General features: G+C 39.0%; 1 protein-coding gene across 4 annotated transcripts in view; it reads right to left on the minus strand.

The window, feature by feature from the left end:
- The window catches only part of ZNF521 (zinc finger protein 521), a 278,827-nt gene that overhangs the window by 23,060 nt on the left and 238,768 nt on the right, over window positions 1-16,999 (minus strand). For all 4 annotated transcript variants that reach the window (XM_023241840.2, XM_023241839.2, XM_023241838.2 and 1 more), the window contains 2 exons: window positions 6,163-6,294; window positions 3,413-3,528 (listed from right to left, as the gene is read on the minus strand). In XM_023241840.2, the coding sequence (XP_023097608.1) occupies window positions 3,413-3,528; window positions 6,163-6,294 (248 nt within the window). The remainder of the gene's footprint in view (window positions 1-3,412; window positions 3,529-6,162; window positions 6,295-16,999) is intronic.

Consider the following 16,999-nt stretch of genomic DNA (forward strand, 5'->3'; position numbering starts at 1 on the left):
GTGTGTGTGTGTGTGTGTGTGTGTGTGTGTTGGGTATATAATTTTATACCCAACAAAGCACTTCTATTCACACACACAAAAAAATGGTTTCACATTTTTAACTGGGCATAAGTAGTGAAAGAAATGTAAATTAATTTTATGCTCATGAAATCATTTATGCACCACACCACTGAAAGACATACCATCGTTATATTATGAGGCAATTTTGAAATGCTCACCCTTGACTTGCCCTAGTATTCTCACTCTGACAGAAGAATCAAATAAACTATATGCTTTCAATCTTCCATTGGATTTCAGTTTGTGGGCGTTTCGTTTCATAACCTCTTACGAAAAGTCTGCCTTTCTGAACTTCAGCGGCATAAACAAACAGATGACTTCAAGTGGCATGTATGATACATGTCAATTTTAAAACTTGCCCTTACTTTACTTACCACAGTGTGAACTACAGTGAGCTGATAAAATGGCTTCATTTGTCATTTTTCTATTCTTATTATTTTGGTTACCGATCTTATTTTCTATTGTTACCTTAATTTCAGTCAATTTTCCCCTTCCTTCTAGAAATTAACAAAACTATTATGGTTTTGGTACACTTACCATGCCCACTTTTCATGCAGGAAATAAAAGAAATCAATCTTTAAAAATTACATTAATTCCATCCTCTAAGCCCAGGTGTAAAGCTAATTTGGGTAATGAAAGCAAATGTACAGGACTGTGAACCCCTGAGGGTAAAGCATAAAAATCCAAATACTCTCAAAACGAGAAAAAGTAAAGTTAACTCTGATCCATTTTTCTTAATGTATTGGAACCAAAAGCCACTGTTAGTACTCAGGACTTTAGAAAATAGACTTACATAGATATTTCAATGATGGTTGATATTAGCTTTGTAACAATGATCACATACTAACTAGAAAAAAACCTTTTATCTAAGGGATGATGCGTATATTGAACCTGGGTATTCATATCAAGACCATGTTTGATTCTGGGTAATGGGATTGGAAAAAGAGCGCTCACAGCTTTGGATTGTGGAATAAGTCTTCTTGTGACCCAGATCACAATCTGAATGAATGAGTCAGAAATATTTTGAGACATGTTTGACCTTCTAAGATCCTAAAGACTCAGGAAGAGTTGTATGTTTTGTATTGTATCTTTCATACCAACAGTTCTCAAAGTGTGGCTCAGGGACTTCTGGGGTCTCCTGGATCCTCTCCAGGGGTCTGTTATGTCAGGACTATTTTCACAGTAGCATTAAGACATTATTTGCCCTTACACCCTCATCATCTCATGAGCGCAGAGTTTCCTAGAGGTGACTTGACAAGGGATAAGTGATGACATCATCTCTCTGACAGCTAGTAGAATCGCAGGTGTGTATATTCTTGTGTTTAAAACTTCTCTCAAGTTTGATTTCTAATACGGAAATATCAATAGATAGTAAGCTGCACAAATCATAGGCCCTTGTGGTCATCGATCATTTTAAGTGTAAAGACATCCTGAGCTCAAAGAGTTTGAAAAACACAGGTCTAGGCTAATTGTAGAACAGAATGAATACCGTATGTTTCACGAAACCCTAAAGTATACTATAAAAGAAACCTGGAGTCCTGAAGGATGTAGATAATTGCTCAGCTTTGTCTGTGCTATGGAGGGGTACAGGCTACTACGGCCATAGTGTCGGGTTCTTTTAATGAAAGACACCCACCAAAGTCTTACCAACAGGTTAGCTGTATTAGAAATCTACTAATAACAGTACAAAAGTGCAAATTTGTTGCAAACTTTTTTCAAGAACATGAGAGAGAAGTCAGTCTCTATAGAATCTCTACAACTTTGATTTTAAGCTATTATTAATTCTGCTCCACAGTTTACATGCTAAGTATCACTAGGTATATTGGCCATATCCTTTACAGAGTCCTAAAAACCCAAAGGACTTATCTTTTGAAACATCTGGCAATAAGAATATATTTTGAAACAGAAATTTAGGTTGTATTAAGAAGATACACTTTCTGACAACAGTCTGTGTCAGAGTAGAAATCCCAAACAGATGTGACAGAGTAGATAGCTATTGAGAAGCGATAGAAAGTAAGATAGCAACTTTAATTTCAGCCCACTGACACCACTATGACAATGGGCTCACCCATTCTTTCATAGATTTTTTTATTTCACCTCCTTAATTTGCTATTTGTTTACTTATAGAACAGATGATAAACTGTAAATTTCTTATTTTGACACATAGTTCACATTAATCTGGCTTCCCCAGAGCCCAAAGAGGTACAAAGCTGTCTCAGGGTCTACAGTGTACGATGAAAAACTAAGGAGTGTGTGTGTGTGGGGGGGGGGGGGGTGGGCAGGGGGGAGGGTGGGTTCCTGCTTAACCAGACCTGGTTTAAGAGATTCAATGCGGAAAAATAATTACCCCTTCCCCACCCCCCTGTTCAGGCTAAATAACTTTATTGTTAATCATTGTTAATAATAATGCTCATAATAATAAAATAATTTTAAGTTCGAACTCATTCTCCTCCAAGGGGACCAGTAAAATTTAACAAAAACATGTCACTCCTATCGTTTTGTCAGAAAAATAAGGGTAAGTATTATGCCCATTTTTCAGGTGAAGTAGCGGAAAAAAAAAGACTTCTTTTCCTTTCACAATAAGTAACATTTCTAGGATAGAATCCAGGTCTCTTACCCATATTTTAACTACTAGTGTATTGCTAAGAGTAATAAAACCAACCAAACATTTGCATTATATTTTATAGTTGGTACCTATTACTTCATGTTACCTAACAACAACCCCATAAGTGTTACACCCGTCTATCATTTCTTCATATCCAAGGTTCAGAGACATTATGGACCAGTGCAAAGTCATATACCTAGCGAGTGGGACACTCAAGGCTAAACCTGATGTCTTTGGATGCCAAAATTTTAACTACGAGGCTGTTCCTAAGTAATAATTATTCTCTTCCATTATGTGGAAGAAACATACTGGACAAGAGTACAGCTTCTTTCTTCTCTTCCCCTCTCCCTTCCGATTTCAAGCCCCTCAGGATAACAATGACTTGGACATCCATCCAGCTTGGAGTCCATTGGGAACAGAACATGAATAAAACAGGATTGGGGAGAATGGGCCATAACAGCGAGGTGAATGATCCCATAGTCCAATAAACCTGACCTCTAAGCCTATCACACTGGGTCAGAAGGTCCAATTATAGGTCTGTTCTAGTTCTTTTTATGATTGACAGCAGCCAGAGGCAAAATTACTTTGGTGTCTGTTAATCCAGCCTCTAATTCTCCCTTTGCCCCAATACGCACAGAGCATCATGGTGGCCCAGGGTGAGTGATACTGTGAATCCAGATTTAAAATGCCCTTGTTTCCTATAAGAAGAGCAACTGAGTTCAATCCCAGTTCTCCTCGTGGGGACATTACCTGCAGCTCTGTTTGGAAGAAAAACTTCTGTGGACATTGTGTGCAGTCATAGATCTTGTCTTCTTGTCCATGGGCAGAGAAAATATGCTGCTGCAACTTGTTTGCTTGAACAAACACTGAAATGATAAAAGGATGGTGAACCTTGGGTTATTTTCTTTCCGAAATGCCCTCAGTCAATGACTCCCTGTGAACAGACCCAGGCTGAGCGGACTGAATGCCGCACCTTCTGGGTGTGACCACTGCCAGGCCCCCGGGGAGGGCTGAGTCACATCTGCTCATGCTTGGGTCCCCGGCTTTTGTTAAGATGCACTCTACCAAGCACCCAATTCAGCCCAAACAGCTCCAAAGTAAAGGTTTATCGAGGCCCTGCTCCCTATAAATCTTTTAAAAATAACGCTGGAAATTGTCAAATGCACAGCCCTGTCTGAACAGAAATGACTCTTATTTCTCAGCAACCCACAGGTTAAGAAATCATAGATGCCAAAACCCTGCTTATTGTATTTGCCTAAAGTTATAGCTGGCAAACAGTTCTCTATTTAAATGTGTTAATGCTAAAAATTATATCCCACAGCTACTCTGGGGCACTGTCTATAAATGTGAAACAGAACGGCAGGTAAATTCTCTTTGGATACTTTAAGATCAACTCAGCCTACACACTGAATGCAAGGGTTTCAATAATATAAACATGTTCAATTTTAATGACTACAAAACAAGGCCCTAAGACTGTGTAACAGTTTACCTAGGAGACATACTATTAATAATTAAATTGTATATGCCAGAGGCAGTGTTTGGGTTGGCAGAACTGACTTCTGATGGATGCCTGGTGCACTGTGACCTAAAAAAGTTTGCATCTACAATATTAATCTGTATAGGCAGGGAGAGGATTTATTAAAGATGTTGGCATTTGACTTTGACTCCACTCTAATCATTAAAATTATTCTAATTGCCAGCCAACCTAAAATATTAGAATATTGTTCTTGTGAGTCATACATTTTAATCACATTTCTCATTACCTTAAAAAACTACTCAGATTTCTTCGCTCCCACCTAACATGCTTTATATTGGAAGTTCTTTTTTTTTTAATTGTTATTTCTGAAATTACTTCAAGATACACTGAAACAATTCAGGTCTGTCAGCACAGAAAATGCAGACGACTCATGATTAATGCATTTTTGTCTCTTACCTACATCAACAAAAAGAAATGGGGTTTTTATACAGATTTGCAACTGATCTCCATATAACTTAGTACATGTTATGAGGCTTCTGGCTACAACATGAAATAACTATTTTATTAGGGGTCTCAGTCATGAGATCTATGACCCAGTCTTCCTTATGAAGACTTACCACGAGCTTTTATAAAGAACCCTGACTCCTGACTCATTGTATCTTAAGATAAATACTATGTTGTGGTAAAAATATAACAATATATTTTATCTTAATTGCTGAGAACAAATTGGTGGTTACCAGAGGGGAAGCAGGTCGGGGGATGGGCTAGATGGGTGATGGGGATTAAGGCGTTCATTTGTTGTGATGAGCGCTGGGTGACGTATGTAAATGCTGAATCGCTAAATTGTACACCTGAAACTAATATAACACTGTATGTTAACTGGAATTTAAATAAAAACTTAAAAAGATAAAATTTAAAAAGCACCCCCCAAGCCCAATATATATTTTTAAATATAAATCGAAAGCACAAGAACAACAACCACGAAACAGTTCCAAAAGAAGGAGTGGCTGATGGAATTATTGAAAGAAGGAGGCTCACAGGCAAATGTCATTAACACATTCAAGTACTACTTGCAGTAACTGTATAATGAACATGGCCCCTCTCTTCTTTTGTTACAGGACAGAAATCTACAGGCTGAATGTAGCAAAGGTTAATAATCAATGCCTGGGATCTTGCTCTGCAAACAAAGAAGTCAATTTTGAGAGAAGGATATATTTTTGTTGTGTTTTGGTCTTTTTTTTTTGACAAGTAAGAAGGGAACATAGCCTTGAGGGGCTTGACCACCGAGTTCAAGACATATGCAAAACAATCACAAAGGACTTTCCAAAATAACTTTGTCACTGTTGGGGGGAGTACCAGAAATACGTGTGATCATATCTCAACCCCATGGGCTTCAAATTATAGACTCTGATTTACATTTTTGTTTTTTTGCTGCTGCTGCAAACTATAGAGCCAAAACATCCAATGAAAGTTTCTTCTTAAAAGTGTAAATTTATATTAAAAATCCATCCAATTTCCTAGGAAATAAACGCCTCACCTAATCTGTTCATCTAATCTGTTTTCTAGCTCCAGGAATTTGGGAGGGTTTTAATGCTACCTTTTTATTTCTTATGGGAAATGTTAGAAAACTCTCCAAGTTTAAGTAACAGACACAGGCTGGCAACACGGCTGCACTTGTAGTCAGACGTCTTGCGATTAAGAAGCAGCTTCGTGCAGGCACTCTTGCCTTGGTAACCTTTTCACACCGAGAGGAGAAAAGGGAACAAAACATGGATGTCGTTTTCCAAATGGAAAAGTGCAAACTTCTGAGAGAACTTGAAATGCCATTTGTTCATCCTGACAGTTAACCTTCCTGCCCATTTGAGCCTTTAAGTGGGCGGCAATCAATAATGCTAATAAGCAGAAATCAAACATCTTCTCCCCAAATTGAACAGAAGTCCTATCTGTAAAAGGCCATTGCGGTGGGAATATGCTTTGGTAGGAAAGGCATGAACTGGCCGTGAAGCTCTCTAGAGTTTCCTACCTGTAAAGCAGACGGGGCACTTGAAGGTACCTCCCATCCCTTCGAAGCTGTGCTCTATCAGATGGCACTGGAGTTTGGCAGGGGAGTCGAAGGTCTGGCTGCAGAGCTTACATTCATGGTTCAGTCCTTCATCTGTGAAGAATACATGAACAGAAAAGTTGAAACACATCATATCTTTTTAAAAATTTTTTCTACATGTTTTATTTATTTTTGAGAGAGCACAAGCAGGGGAGGGGCAGAGAGAGAGGAGGACAGAGGATACAAAGCGGGCTCTGCGCTGACACCAGAGAGCCTGAGGTGGGGCTTGGACTCATGAACGGTGAGATCGTGACCTGAGCTGAAGTCAGATGCTCAGTCGACTGAGCCACCCAGGTGCCCCCACATCATATCTTTAACGGACAAGTGTAATTGCATCTGTTAAACTACTTCCATCACCAAATATAAATATATAGTAGCATATATGGTTGTGGGTTCTTATTTCACATTACCTACGAATTTGTATCAACGTAAAACATTTCTGGAATTTAAACTCCAAAGAGAATCAGAAGGCAGTATTTATCTTCCGGGTGAAGCATTTTGTTAAGCTTTTAAGGTATCATTAGGATGTCACTGATAAGGCATCTCTTTTTCACTATCATGATTTTAACGCTGTGTATTTCCAAAGTCCTAAAATAATGGACCCAAGGAAAATGGACAGCTTCTTCCTTAAGTCTCTCCTCTGGTTTTCCTAGAATGTTCTACAAATTTATATATATATTTTTAAAGATTATTAATTTATTTGGAGAGAGAGAGAGAGCAAGAGCCAGTATGAGTGGCAGAGAGGCAGAGAAAGAGAGGGAGAGAGAGAGAATTCCAAGAAGGTTCCATGCTGTCAGCACAGCACGAACTGTGAGATCATGACCTGAGCTGAAATCAAGAATCGAATGCTTAAACGACTGAGCCACCTGGGCGCCCCTACACATTTCTATTTCTAACTATAAGGTTTTTAGTGATACTCCCATTGACACAAACTTTCTTTTTCTATTCCCAAGATTTCTGGGCAATTTTGAAATATTATTAATGCTTACAGTTTATCCTACAAGTGCTATTTTTATGCAGGGTACTCCCGGTTCTCCATATCTTCTCAGTTCATTGCTCCTTCTACTTTGTAAGATAGTTTCAATTTTACCCAGTGATCTAGACTCTGTCTTTCTCCGAAGGAATTTCTACGAACTCCATGCTCAGTTTTGACTAGTCCTGGATTTTTCTTTGATATCTTAGGAACAAGATGGTAGAAAAATATTTCAACGTAATAATAATTGCTATATAATGTGGAGAGTTTCTGTTGTCGATAGACGCCATTATTTTTAGGTTGCCTATTTCCTCATTAAAATGTTTCTGGAACTTAAAATTTAAGGATTAGTCCAACTTATTTCAATTTGCAATTATAAGAAACGAAAACCAGTAGCACTGGAATGAACAACACAACACTTCTGGAGTGTTTTCTGCATTTCGGACACTGCTCTTCTAAGTGCCCAGATATAAATTCATTAATTTAACAGCTACTATTAGCCCCATTTTACAGATGAGGAAAATGAGGCCCAGAGACTGTAAGTGATTTTTACCCTGAGTCACAGGGTCAATATTTGGTGGAGCCAGAACTTAACTCCAGGCATCCGGGCCTCAAGGTCCATGATCTTAGCAAATAGGCTATGACATTCACCAACTACTCCCAAATGACTTATCAGAGTAAGGGCAGAGAGGTTGCAATTTAACCTGGCTTGTTATCAACTTATACTCTTACCTTCTCCTATTTGCAGTGATAAAAAATGTTACTAAGGATCATTAGTGAATGATCTAGGGAATGTGAAAGACGTATTCGTACCATGTGGGCAACAAGTCTATACTCCAAAGGTATTTCCTTCCATGCAACACAACATGCATGTGTAAGTCCTTCTCCAGCTGATATTACTGGCAACACAAAGGCTCAATTACAAAGTGAATTATTATTAGCTAACTAGGAGTAAAAATCACTCTATTTGTATTCCTAATCTTTCTTCTCACATAAGTATGAGTCTTTAGAAGCAGAGGATTGGAATTTGTAAAAAGAGAAGCAAAGCACTAATTAAGCCACCCAGTACTGTCTACATTTCACAAGAGATAAAAACCTACTCTGTATTTGGGTGGCACAGTAAATTCCTTGATTATAATTATGTAAGAAGGAGTTTAATTGTGCATACTGACATGACAAGGGGTTATACAAAAAGCTTTAGGGATTATATAAGATCAAGGGGTTTTCATCTGTTCTTTTCTCTCTTTCTTTTTTTAATCCTAAAGTCACCAAAAATTTTCCGAATTTTAGATATTAAGAAATATAAGAAACACCACTGTAGGGAATTGGGGCAGTAAGTTGATCATCAGAAATACTTGGCAAATTTAAATGTTTCCTCGATGCCGCAGACCTTACTTTGGTGGTAAGAAGGTAACCAGGAGTCTTTATTTCATCTTTAAATTACGTGTTTTGCACAAGAACCAAGACGCAGCCTATGGGTGTGAGCAGGTATACACATTTGTTCCGGAATTCTTAAACTCGCAATATTTGTGAAGTAATATATGTAAGGCTGGCTGGCTTCCTTGGGGATAATGACTGACTGTTGCATGAACACAAAGTGAATTATGCAAGTTAGAATGGTCTTTAATGTGATGTTTTTTTCTTGACTATGAGTATTTTGTTTGAAAAAATAATAGAAAGGAAGAAAGATATATGTGTATGAATACAACGAAAACGTCTTCATCGATTTTTATTTATTTCCTATCCTAAGAACAGAGTCATTCCATCACAAAACATTACATAATCCAAATTTAGTCAGGTGAATTCACAAAACGGTGGCGCACAATGATAAAGCATTTACGCATGATTAGTGCAGACTTAGTTGCCCTGAACCCCATACCCGGTGAAGGCACTAAGGGATACCAATGATCATAACAATAGCTTCTGGCATTTTCAGAACTGTTTACAGTTTAAAGCACATTTTTTTAATATGAAAAAAAAAGATGCTGGGGGTTCTACCTGCCTTTCATTTCTAAGTTACATTTGAGTTTTTTTTTCCAACTACTGACTTTTCCCAGCTATTTGAGTAGGATAGAAAATATATTTGAATTATTACACAGCAAATGATAGATAAGCAAAAGCTAGTGTGCTCCGAGCTACAAGTGAACACATCTAGACATTTCTCCCACTTTTATTAACTTCCCTACTCACTTTCTCCCTGCTCCTACTTGCTTATTTCCACAGGGTCAAATGGATAATGAGTGAGGGATAGGGGGACCCAGAACGCTTTTACCACTGGTTAACAGAACCCATTTTATACTGTTCAACTGAAGAACAGGGTAGAGATAGTATTGGGAAACTAAGACAACATATTTATAATATGAATTCACAAGTTTATCCTTATTCAGAGTCTCTGTTTAACTCAGCTCCCATATATTCTCTATTTGCATTGTGTGGCTAAGAGCAGTGTGTTAGTTTTCAAACAATTTTCTAAAAAATCCTTAGTACTGGGGGATCTACCTTAGGTAAGCCCTGTTTCCTTCCAAAAGTGAGCTTCTCTCCTTTCTTCTTGCTATCTGGTATGAGGTAGTAAGGAGCTGTAAAGTGACACTGTGGTTTTAATTTCAAGTTGCTGTTCATGGGGAGGCACTATCAACACCTCTGAATGCAGGTGAACTTAAGCCTTAGACTCAGGATTTTGCCGAGGAAGCCACAACTTGCACCTTGTCTTTTTATCTCCCTTCTTCGTAAAGGTGCCAAAAGCCTAAAAATTCAATCAAAGTGACCATTTCTGCTCTCCGGAAAGGTAGCAGCTGACAGTAATTGGATAATACAGTCTGACTCATTTATTAAAAAGAGATTCTGAGTCAATTGATTTAATAACCATTACAATATTCCATTAAGGATATAATAGGCTAGTGCAGCCCTATTTTTTTTATTGAGTTATGGATGAGATCTACGGATGAAATTTCTAGATTTTTCTTCCCTTTTCTGCCTATCCATAGTCTCTAGATTTTCCACAGGGAGCAAAATTTGCCTTTGTAGGTGACTTTGGAAGTTAAAGACTAAAACTGCTACCCTTTCCATACCCTACGAATAAAGATTGATGGCCACACTGCAATTCTGATTGTCAAAAAGTTACATAGCAAATAAGCAATATTATGCAGTACAGAAAAACTCCAGTTCTAAACACTAGGCTGAAAAGTATTCTAACAAATACATGGGAGAGCAGAAATTAGCACAAGGAAAGGGAGAAAGAAACATCAGAGCGCGATTAGTCAATTGAACGAGAAGACCATGGACCTTCCAGGATAAACCCTCATCTTTCCAGAAAACCCCTGTTTGTTATGTACTGGTGGAGGGAAGCATGCGTGTGGCCAGCACTGTGGGTCCAAGGTCAGGAAAGGCACGAGTGAAGCTCTCACCACTGAGAACATGTTGGAGGCCAGCGACTTCCTGTCCTGGTCAACCGCTTTAAAGCATGACCAATGACGGTGTGGGCATAATCGAGAAATGATTTCACATGTATATAAATTTCAGCTAAAATAATTACTTCCATTTGTTAATCTTCATTTAAGCGCGAACATAAATGTTAACAGGAATCAAGTCCACACAGAAGACACTGATGCTAATGTAAATATTTACTCCACTCTTCAATGTTTCAAAGGAAATGAGTCTGAATACATAATTGCAATACCACCTCAATGTAGGGAACGTGATAATCATTTACAAAACTTTGTGCTGTAAGAACAAAATCTGTTTGTCTGAGGCCAGTTCAGAGGGGAATGATAATTTCTCTCTCTCCAATGTATAAAACCTGGACCAACACAACTACTCGTCAGTCCATGTTGTGAGAGAAAAAAATAACAGCTACCATTTGGATGTTCAAGCACAACTCAAATTATAAGCTCCGACATGGCAATTGTTAGACACTGACATTTCAATATAAGCTTTAAACAAGAGAAACCCTTTAAGCAGCCTCCAGACTGTGTGTCCCATGTTTATACTCCTTTTCCTTCAATAAAAACAAAAATCTAGAGCAGCTACAAGCAAATGTTCAGTGGTTGACTTACATGCAGCTGTTATCCCAGGAATCACTGGGGGCCCCCTTATATCGTCTGATCAACACGGCAGCCATTACTGAGGACCAATTTGTAACAGTTTATAAGTAGAACTCCTTCTCTTATTTACCCTCGAGACTGGCCAGAAGGGTCCTCCAGCCTCTTCCACTGCATAAATCTATAGGCTAAAGTCCAAAGATACAAACCCCTCTCGGTGCATCATCGTGTGGCCGGGGCCATACTTAAAAGCTCTGATCTGAGTGGGAGTAAACTCTGCCCTTGGAATCCAAACAGAGGAATCAAATGCCCTGCAGTTGTAATTTTTCCAGTTCGAACATGTATACCACTATATCCTTATATATATTTTTAAATCCAACAAAACTATGCCCTAAACCAATTCCCAACCCCCAACCCTTTACTCTGCTTCTCCTCTTCCCTGAGTTCATTTCCAAGCACACATTTATAAGCTAGGGGTCTGAGGAGTAACAAAGAAAAGCCATACATGACAAAACTCACCCCTCGGCTACATTGGCTCACCCTAGAAACCAGGAGTAGAAAAATAGGCAGACTGTACTGTGATTTGCCACACGCACAGCCACCACATCTCTCGAGCTCTTTCCAGGGCTCAGGCCACTGTAATTTGTTGTATTATATACTGCGCATATTTCACAACTGTAACGTAAACACACTGAGGTGCTAATTTGGCAACGGAGAATATTACTTAGGCCTCAAAGTCTGCCAGTAGATTAGTCATTAAGCCCCCAAAGTAAGGCAGAATTTGAGAGTGCTGAATATTATGTGAACCTTTTCTTCACTAGTTAAAAAGCTCTGCTCTGCTCTTTTGAACAATTCAACACGAAAACGAACATTGCCTGAAGACTGACGCCAGCACCTTCTTGGATTTTCTCACTGGCAATATGGCAATGTCTGCCACTGTCAGTGTTTCTATGCCACACAAGAGAGGAATACAGGATACAAGCATAAGACTCACAATAAGAGAGAAAGGGCATTGGGGACAGTAGGAGCAAATGAGCACCAGGTGCCTCGACTCTGACTATCCACACGTGCCACCCTTAGGTATCTCGAGAAAAGCAACATGATATGCACCCCACGTGTCTCTGCCAGAATTTTATTTCAAGGAGCCCTACAAGGTGCAAGTCTGCATTTAACTCCGTTACTACCTGTTTTTGGCCAATGGTCTTAAGGGCTACGGTGCTTTTGGACTTTATAAGCAAAGCCACTGATATTGACACTGTTATTTCCTGTCTTGAACTTCTCATTATCAGCAGGGCTGGAGCAGGAAATGATTCAACTGGGGTAGGCTGCATTGTACCCAGCAGATTTTAAAGAGCCCAGGGGCTGCCTGGAGCCCCATAAACATCAGCAGCTTGGAAACTAGCAGGAGGTCCAGGTGGGCCGGGATGGGAGAGGCAGGCAGTGGGATTTTAGATGCTCTGAGATGCAGTATTGTCCAATTCCTTGGCTATTATTATCAGTTGTGGGTATAGTTATTTGAATATTCTCATGTAGGAGAGAACGCTGGAATGCTGTTCAAACAATAAACAATAAAAAAAACAACCCACTGAAAAAAGTGGCTTCCCTTCACCTGTGGGGACTCAGCAGCGATATTTTGGCACACATTTGAAAATAAGATGAGCAGGTAGACGAAAAGATATCTTTCAAACCTGACCAGTATTTTGGTACCTCCAGGTCGTCAGCCTTTTCTTCTCTACTTTCCTAATTTAAACATGAGCCCACAGTGGAAGTCTCAGAGAAAGCATACAGTGCCAGCAAATAGCTTTAAAGGTAAAAACCTGGGCTCCAAATGTTTTCATTAAAAAAAAATGAGTTTTTGGTAATGCACCGATAAAATCACTTTGAGCTCCACACCCCCCCTCCCCCCAAGAAAAAGCATTTTAACTACGAAAAGAAGAAATACTGTTAGCCCTGAAAAAGGCAAGGGTGGCAACAGAGTTAGGAGTGAGGACTGAGACCAGCTAAGTCTGAAATCTATCCTTTAGATCTGCTCCGGTAGAAAACAGCGTGGCTTCCAAAAATTAGCTTGTTGCATAACGCTTTAACTTGCGTATATGCAGCTGTATTGCATCGAAAAGGGTCCACTTTACTTGACACTCAATTTTCCCCCTTAAATATGCTTGCTTGAATGCATGAAAGTAACCTGTGTTCTTTTACAAAGTTTTCACCACCTAATCCTTAGTGCTGCAATGTTCTCTACCGTGACAGCAAAGTTTCTGAGCACACAAGACACTATAAAAATTTACTTCCCTTTTGCATAATAAATTAGACACACAATATGATTGGAAACAGCATGCTTCCAATTCAGTAATGCATTTCAGCTCTTGCCTTGCCTATTAAAGAGTGGTGGATGGCAGCCCAGGATATCTCTGAACGAGGGCGTGCCAAGCACTAAGTTTGGGGTTATTCATCAATTTGTGCCACAAGGCAAGTTTCAGGAGGGCAAGGACATTTGTCTGTTTTGTGCATTGATGTGCGCCAAGCACCTAAAACAGTACACGGCTCATAGCTGGGACTCAATAAATATTTATTGAATTTATGGGAAATATGCATTTTGCTGGTCCTACATGTAATTTCAATCAGAAGAAAAGGCCGCGACTAACACCAAAACGATATTAATTATTTATCAATTGTTTAAAAAGTTTGCTCCATTCCCTTGTACATTAAGCCCTATGTGATGACGCGTTTGGACTAACCAAAATTTACCTTATTCTGCTTGCCTTTGCTATTTCCTGAAATGAGAGGAAAATGCTCTGGCAAATAAAGCATTCACAAAGTAGCTGCCCTTATTTGCCAGTTTAACTCTGGCAAGAAACTGAGGAGCCCAAACTTATCTCCTGTTTCAAGAGGGGAAGTGTGACAATGGAATACTACGTGGCAATGAGAAAGAATGAGATACGGCCCTTTGTAGCAACGTGGATGGAAATGGAGAGTGTGATGCTAAGTGAAATAAGTCATACAGAGAAAGACAGATACCATATGTTTTCACTCTTATGTGGATCCTGAGAAACTGAACAGAAGACCAGGGGGGAGGGGAAGAAAAAAAAAAAAGAGGTTAGAGACGGAGGGAGCCAAAGCATAAGAGACTGTTAAAAACTGAGAACAAACTGAGGGTTGATGGCGGGTGGGGGAGGGGGAGGGAGGGGAGGGTGGGTGATGGGCATCGAGGAGGGCACCGGTGGGATGAGCACTGGGTGCGGTATGGAAACCAATGTGACAATAAATTTCATATAAAAAATAATAAAAAAAGAGGGGAAGTGTGATCATGCATTTTATACCTGAAATACAAAAACAGAACCATGTGAAAGAAGGGATATTCACCTTTTATTTGCCCTCAGTCATAGAGAAACCTCTACTTCACACATATTTTTAAACAATTTTTATTAATAGTTATGTATTCTGATATTACAAAGCTCCATTCTCTTAACTAACTGGTTTAATCAGATGTATGCATCGATTGCACCCTTTGCTTAAAATTTCTCCTGTTTGGTATTAAATACATACTATTAATGCCTCACGTCTGGGAGTAGTGGCCCAGGTAGAAGTGCAGGGATTTACCTTCAAGTACTGTACAAAAAACCAAACAAACCATAAATTGGTAAAATCGAAAGAAACTAAATGTAACCTGCTTTAAAGTTAAATCCATCAAGAAAACATCTTGGAGTACTGAGACAGTGCAACAGTCAATATTAATTCCGCACAGCAGTGGGCCAGCCATGGGAGCCACACGCTGGACACGGTTCTCATCAGGTATGTGTTCGTGTTACTGTGCTGGCTTTATGGCAAGGGTCAGGGCCTTTTCTTTTGTTTACCTTCTTCTTCTTGGCATAAAGCCACGAGTTATTTGAAGGAAAAAGTCTCCAAACACTGAAAAGCTGTTTATCTTTGCTAGAAAGCATAGCCTGCTATCGCTGATGATTTTAAAACAAAATAAAAAAAAAACCAGCAAAACAAAACAAACAAAAGAAATGGAATGAGGTTCACCAGCTTCTGCAAATATTATGGATCTCAACAACCATGGGCACTAGGTTCAAGACAAGAAACTAGTCAGGCATTTCCAAAGCTAATTATCTAAGAAACTTATGTTATTGATGACTTTTTGCAAAGTCATCTGACCTGCGGTGTTCAGAATCGGGGTTCAGCACCAAAGCACAAGTTAACTCTGTGACAGGTGGGGCACGAAGGTATGAGGGGCAAGAATCTCATATTTCCAAGGGACCATATCCTCCTTTTACTTTGTGGCAATACTAAGAAAATCCTAAGCAGCAATGCAAAAATCACAATACTGCACGTTATTTGCAAATGACTCACATTTTTATTGTTCTATTGGTGTGACCTTAGAAACTTGGCCTTGAAGAATAAAAAAAGGTAATGGTGCAATAAATGCAATAAGATTTCTAAAAACAGTTTATTGGAAATGTGCTGTGAAACTTGAATTCTTCTAATCAAACGATGCCACCCCTTAGAGAAATTTTCCTGTGCATTATTAAAGTGATATACTGCAGTACTAGTTAGAGCTCCATAACCTTTAAATTGCCTGATTGTAATTAAGGCCACTAGTTTTATTTAGGAAGGTTCAAGGAGGCTCAATTTAAGTTGGCTTAACTAGTGTGAATTTAATGTCATGCTGCCAGAAGGCACAGGAACTCTCTGGCCTGGCTGTTCTGTGGCACATACAGCTGTGGGGTCATGAATTCTAAATTAAGCCCACATTTAAAGAAACTACAGATATCAGGAAGTAGCTGGCTGTGTGCAAGTACACATCCCCATGGTTGTATATGTATATCATTCATTCATTCATTCACTGATTCATTCTACTGGCAGTTTCCTGATTTGGGAATCGAAATATATCTGATTATTTATAGTGTGAGTAGAAGCGGTATATAGTTACTCTTAAAGGCATAATGATCACTTTCATTGAAAGGTGGGGCTTAAGACAACGTCCAATCAGCATTACTGATTTAAAATAAAAGGTGCTTGTAACAAAATCATAAAGGCAGGAATGTTATTCACATTCTAAAAGAAATTCTAAGAAGGAAAATTTACAGTTATGTATTTGAGGAGGAAATAAAGGGTACGGTTTGGACAGGCCACTACATGGAGTGCTGAGAATAACATAAACTTCACTGAAAGGGCAGCAAATCTAGGACTGAAAACAAAAGAGAAGAGAAAATGAAGGTACTCGATGCAGAGACCAGCAGAAGCAAAGGGTAGCAGCAGAAAGAAAAACACTTAAGGATTTGACCCATGTTCAAAATTTTACTGGATGTGAGCTCAAAAACATTCATCTCTGGATAGAGTGCTGGCACTTTTCTGTAGCTCCAACGGCAATAATGATAAATGAATTTCCTTACAGCCAAGTGGCTCAAGCAGCCAACTACGATACCACTATATAATTAATAACAATAAGCAATTAAAGAGAACAGCAGGTTACAACTATAAGGTGTCAAAATACATTAGCAAAGGAAAAACACTGCAGCAACACAAAAGAAAAATAAATATACAGCGTTGGAACCTATATACAGCTGCCTCTTCCATACCATATTTTAGATAAAGCTTTTATGCTTAAAGAAAAATAGAGGATGGCATAAAACTACCATAAGGTGATTAACGTCCCTCCAAAAGCAAATAATGCTCCCTAGGCTCAGAGAAATCTGAAAAGTGATATGGGAAACCTGATTGTGAAGGCACAGGAGAGTTGGCTGACCAT

This window comes from Felis catus, chromosome D3 (genome assembly GCF_018350175.1).
Source record: "Felis catus isolate Fca126 chromosome D3, F.catus_Fca126_mat1.0, whole genome shotgun sequence".
Lineage (NCBI taxonomy): Eukaryota > Metazoa > Chordata > Mammalia > Carnivora > Felidae > Felis > Felis catus.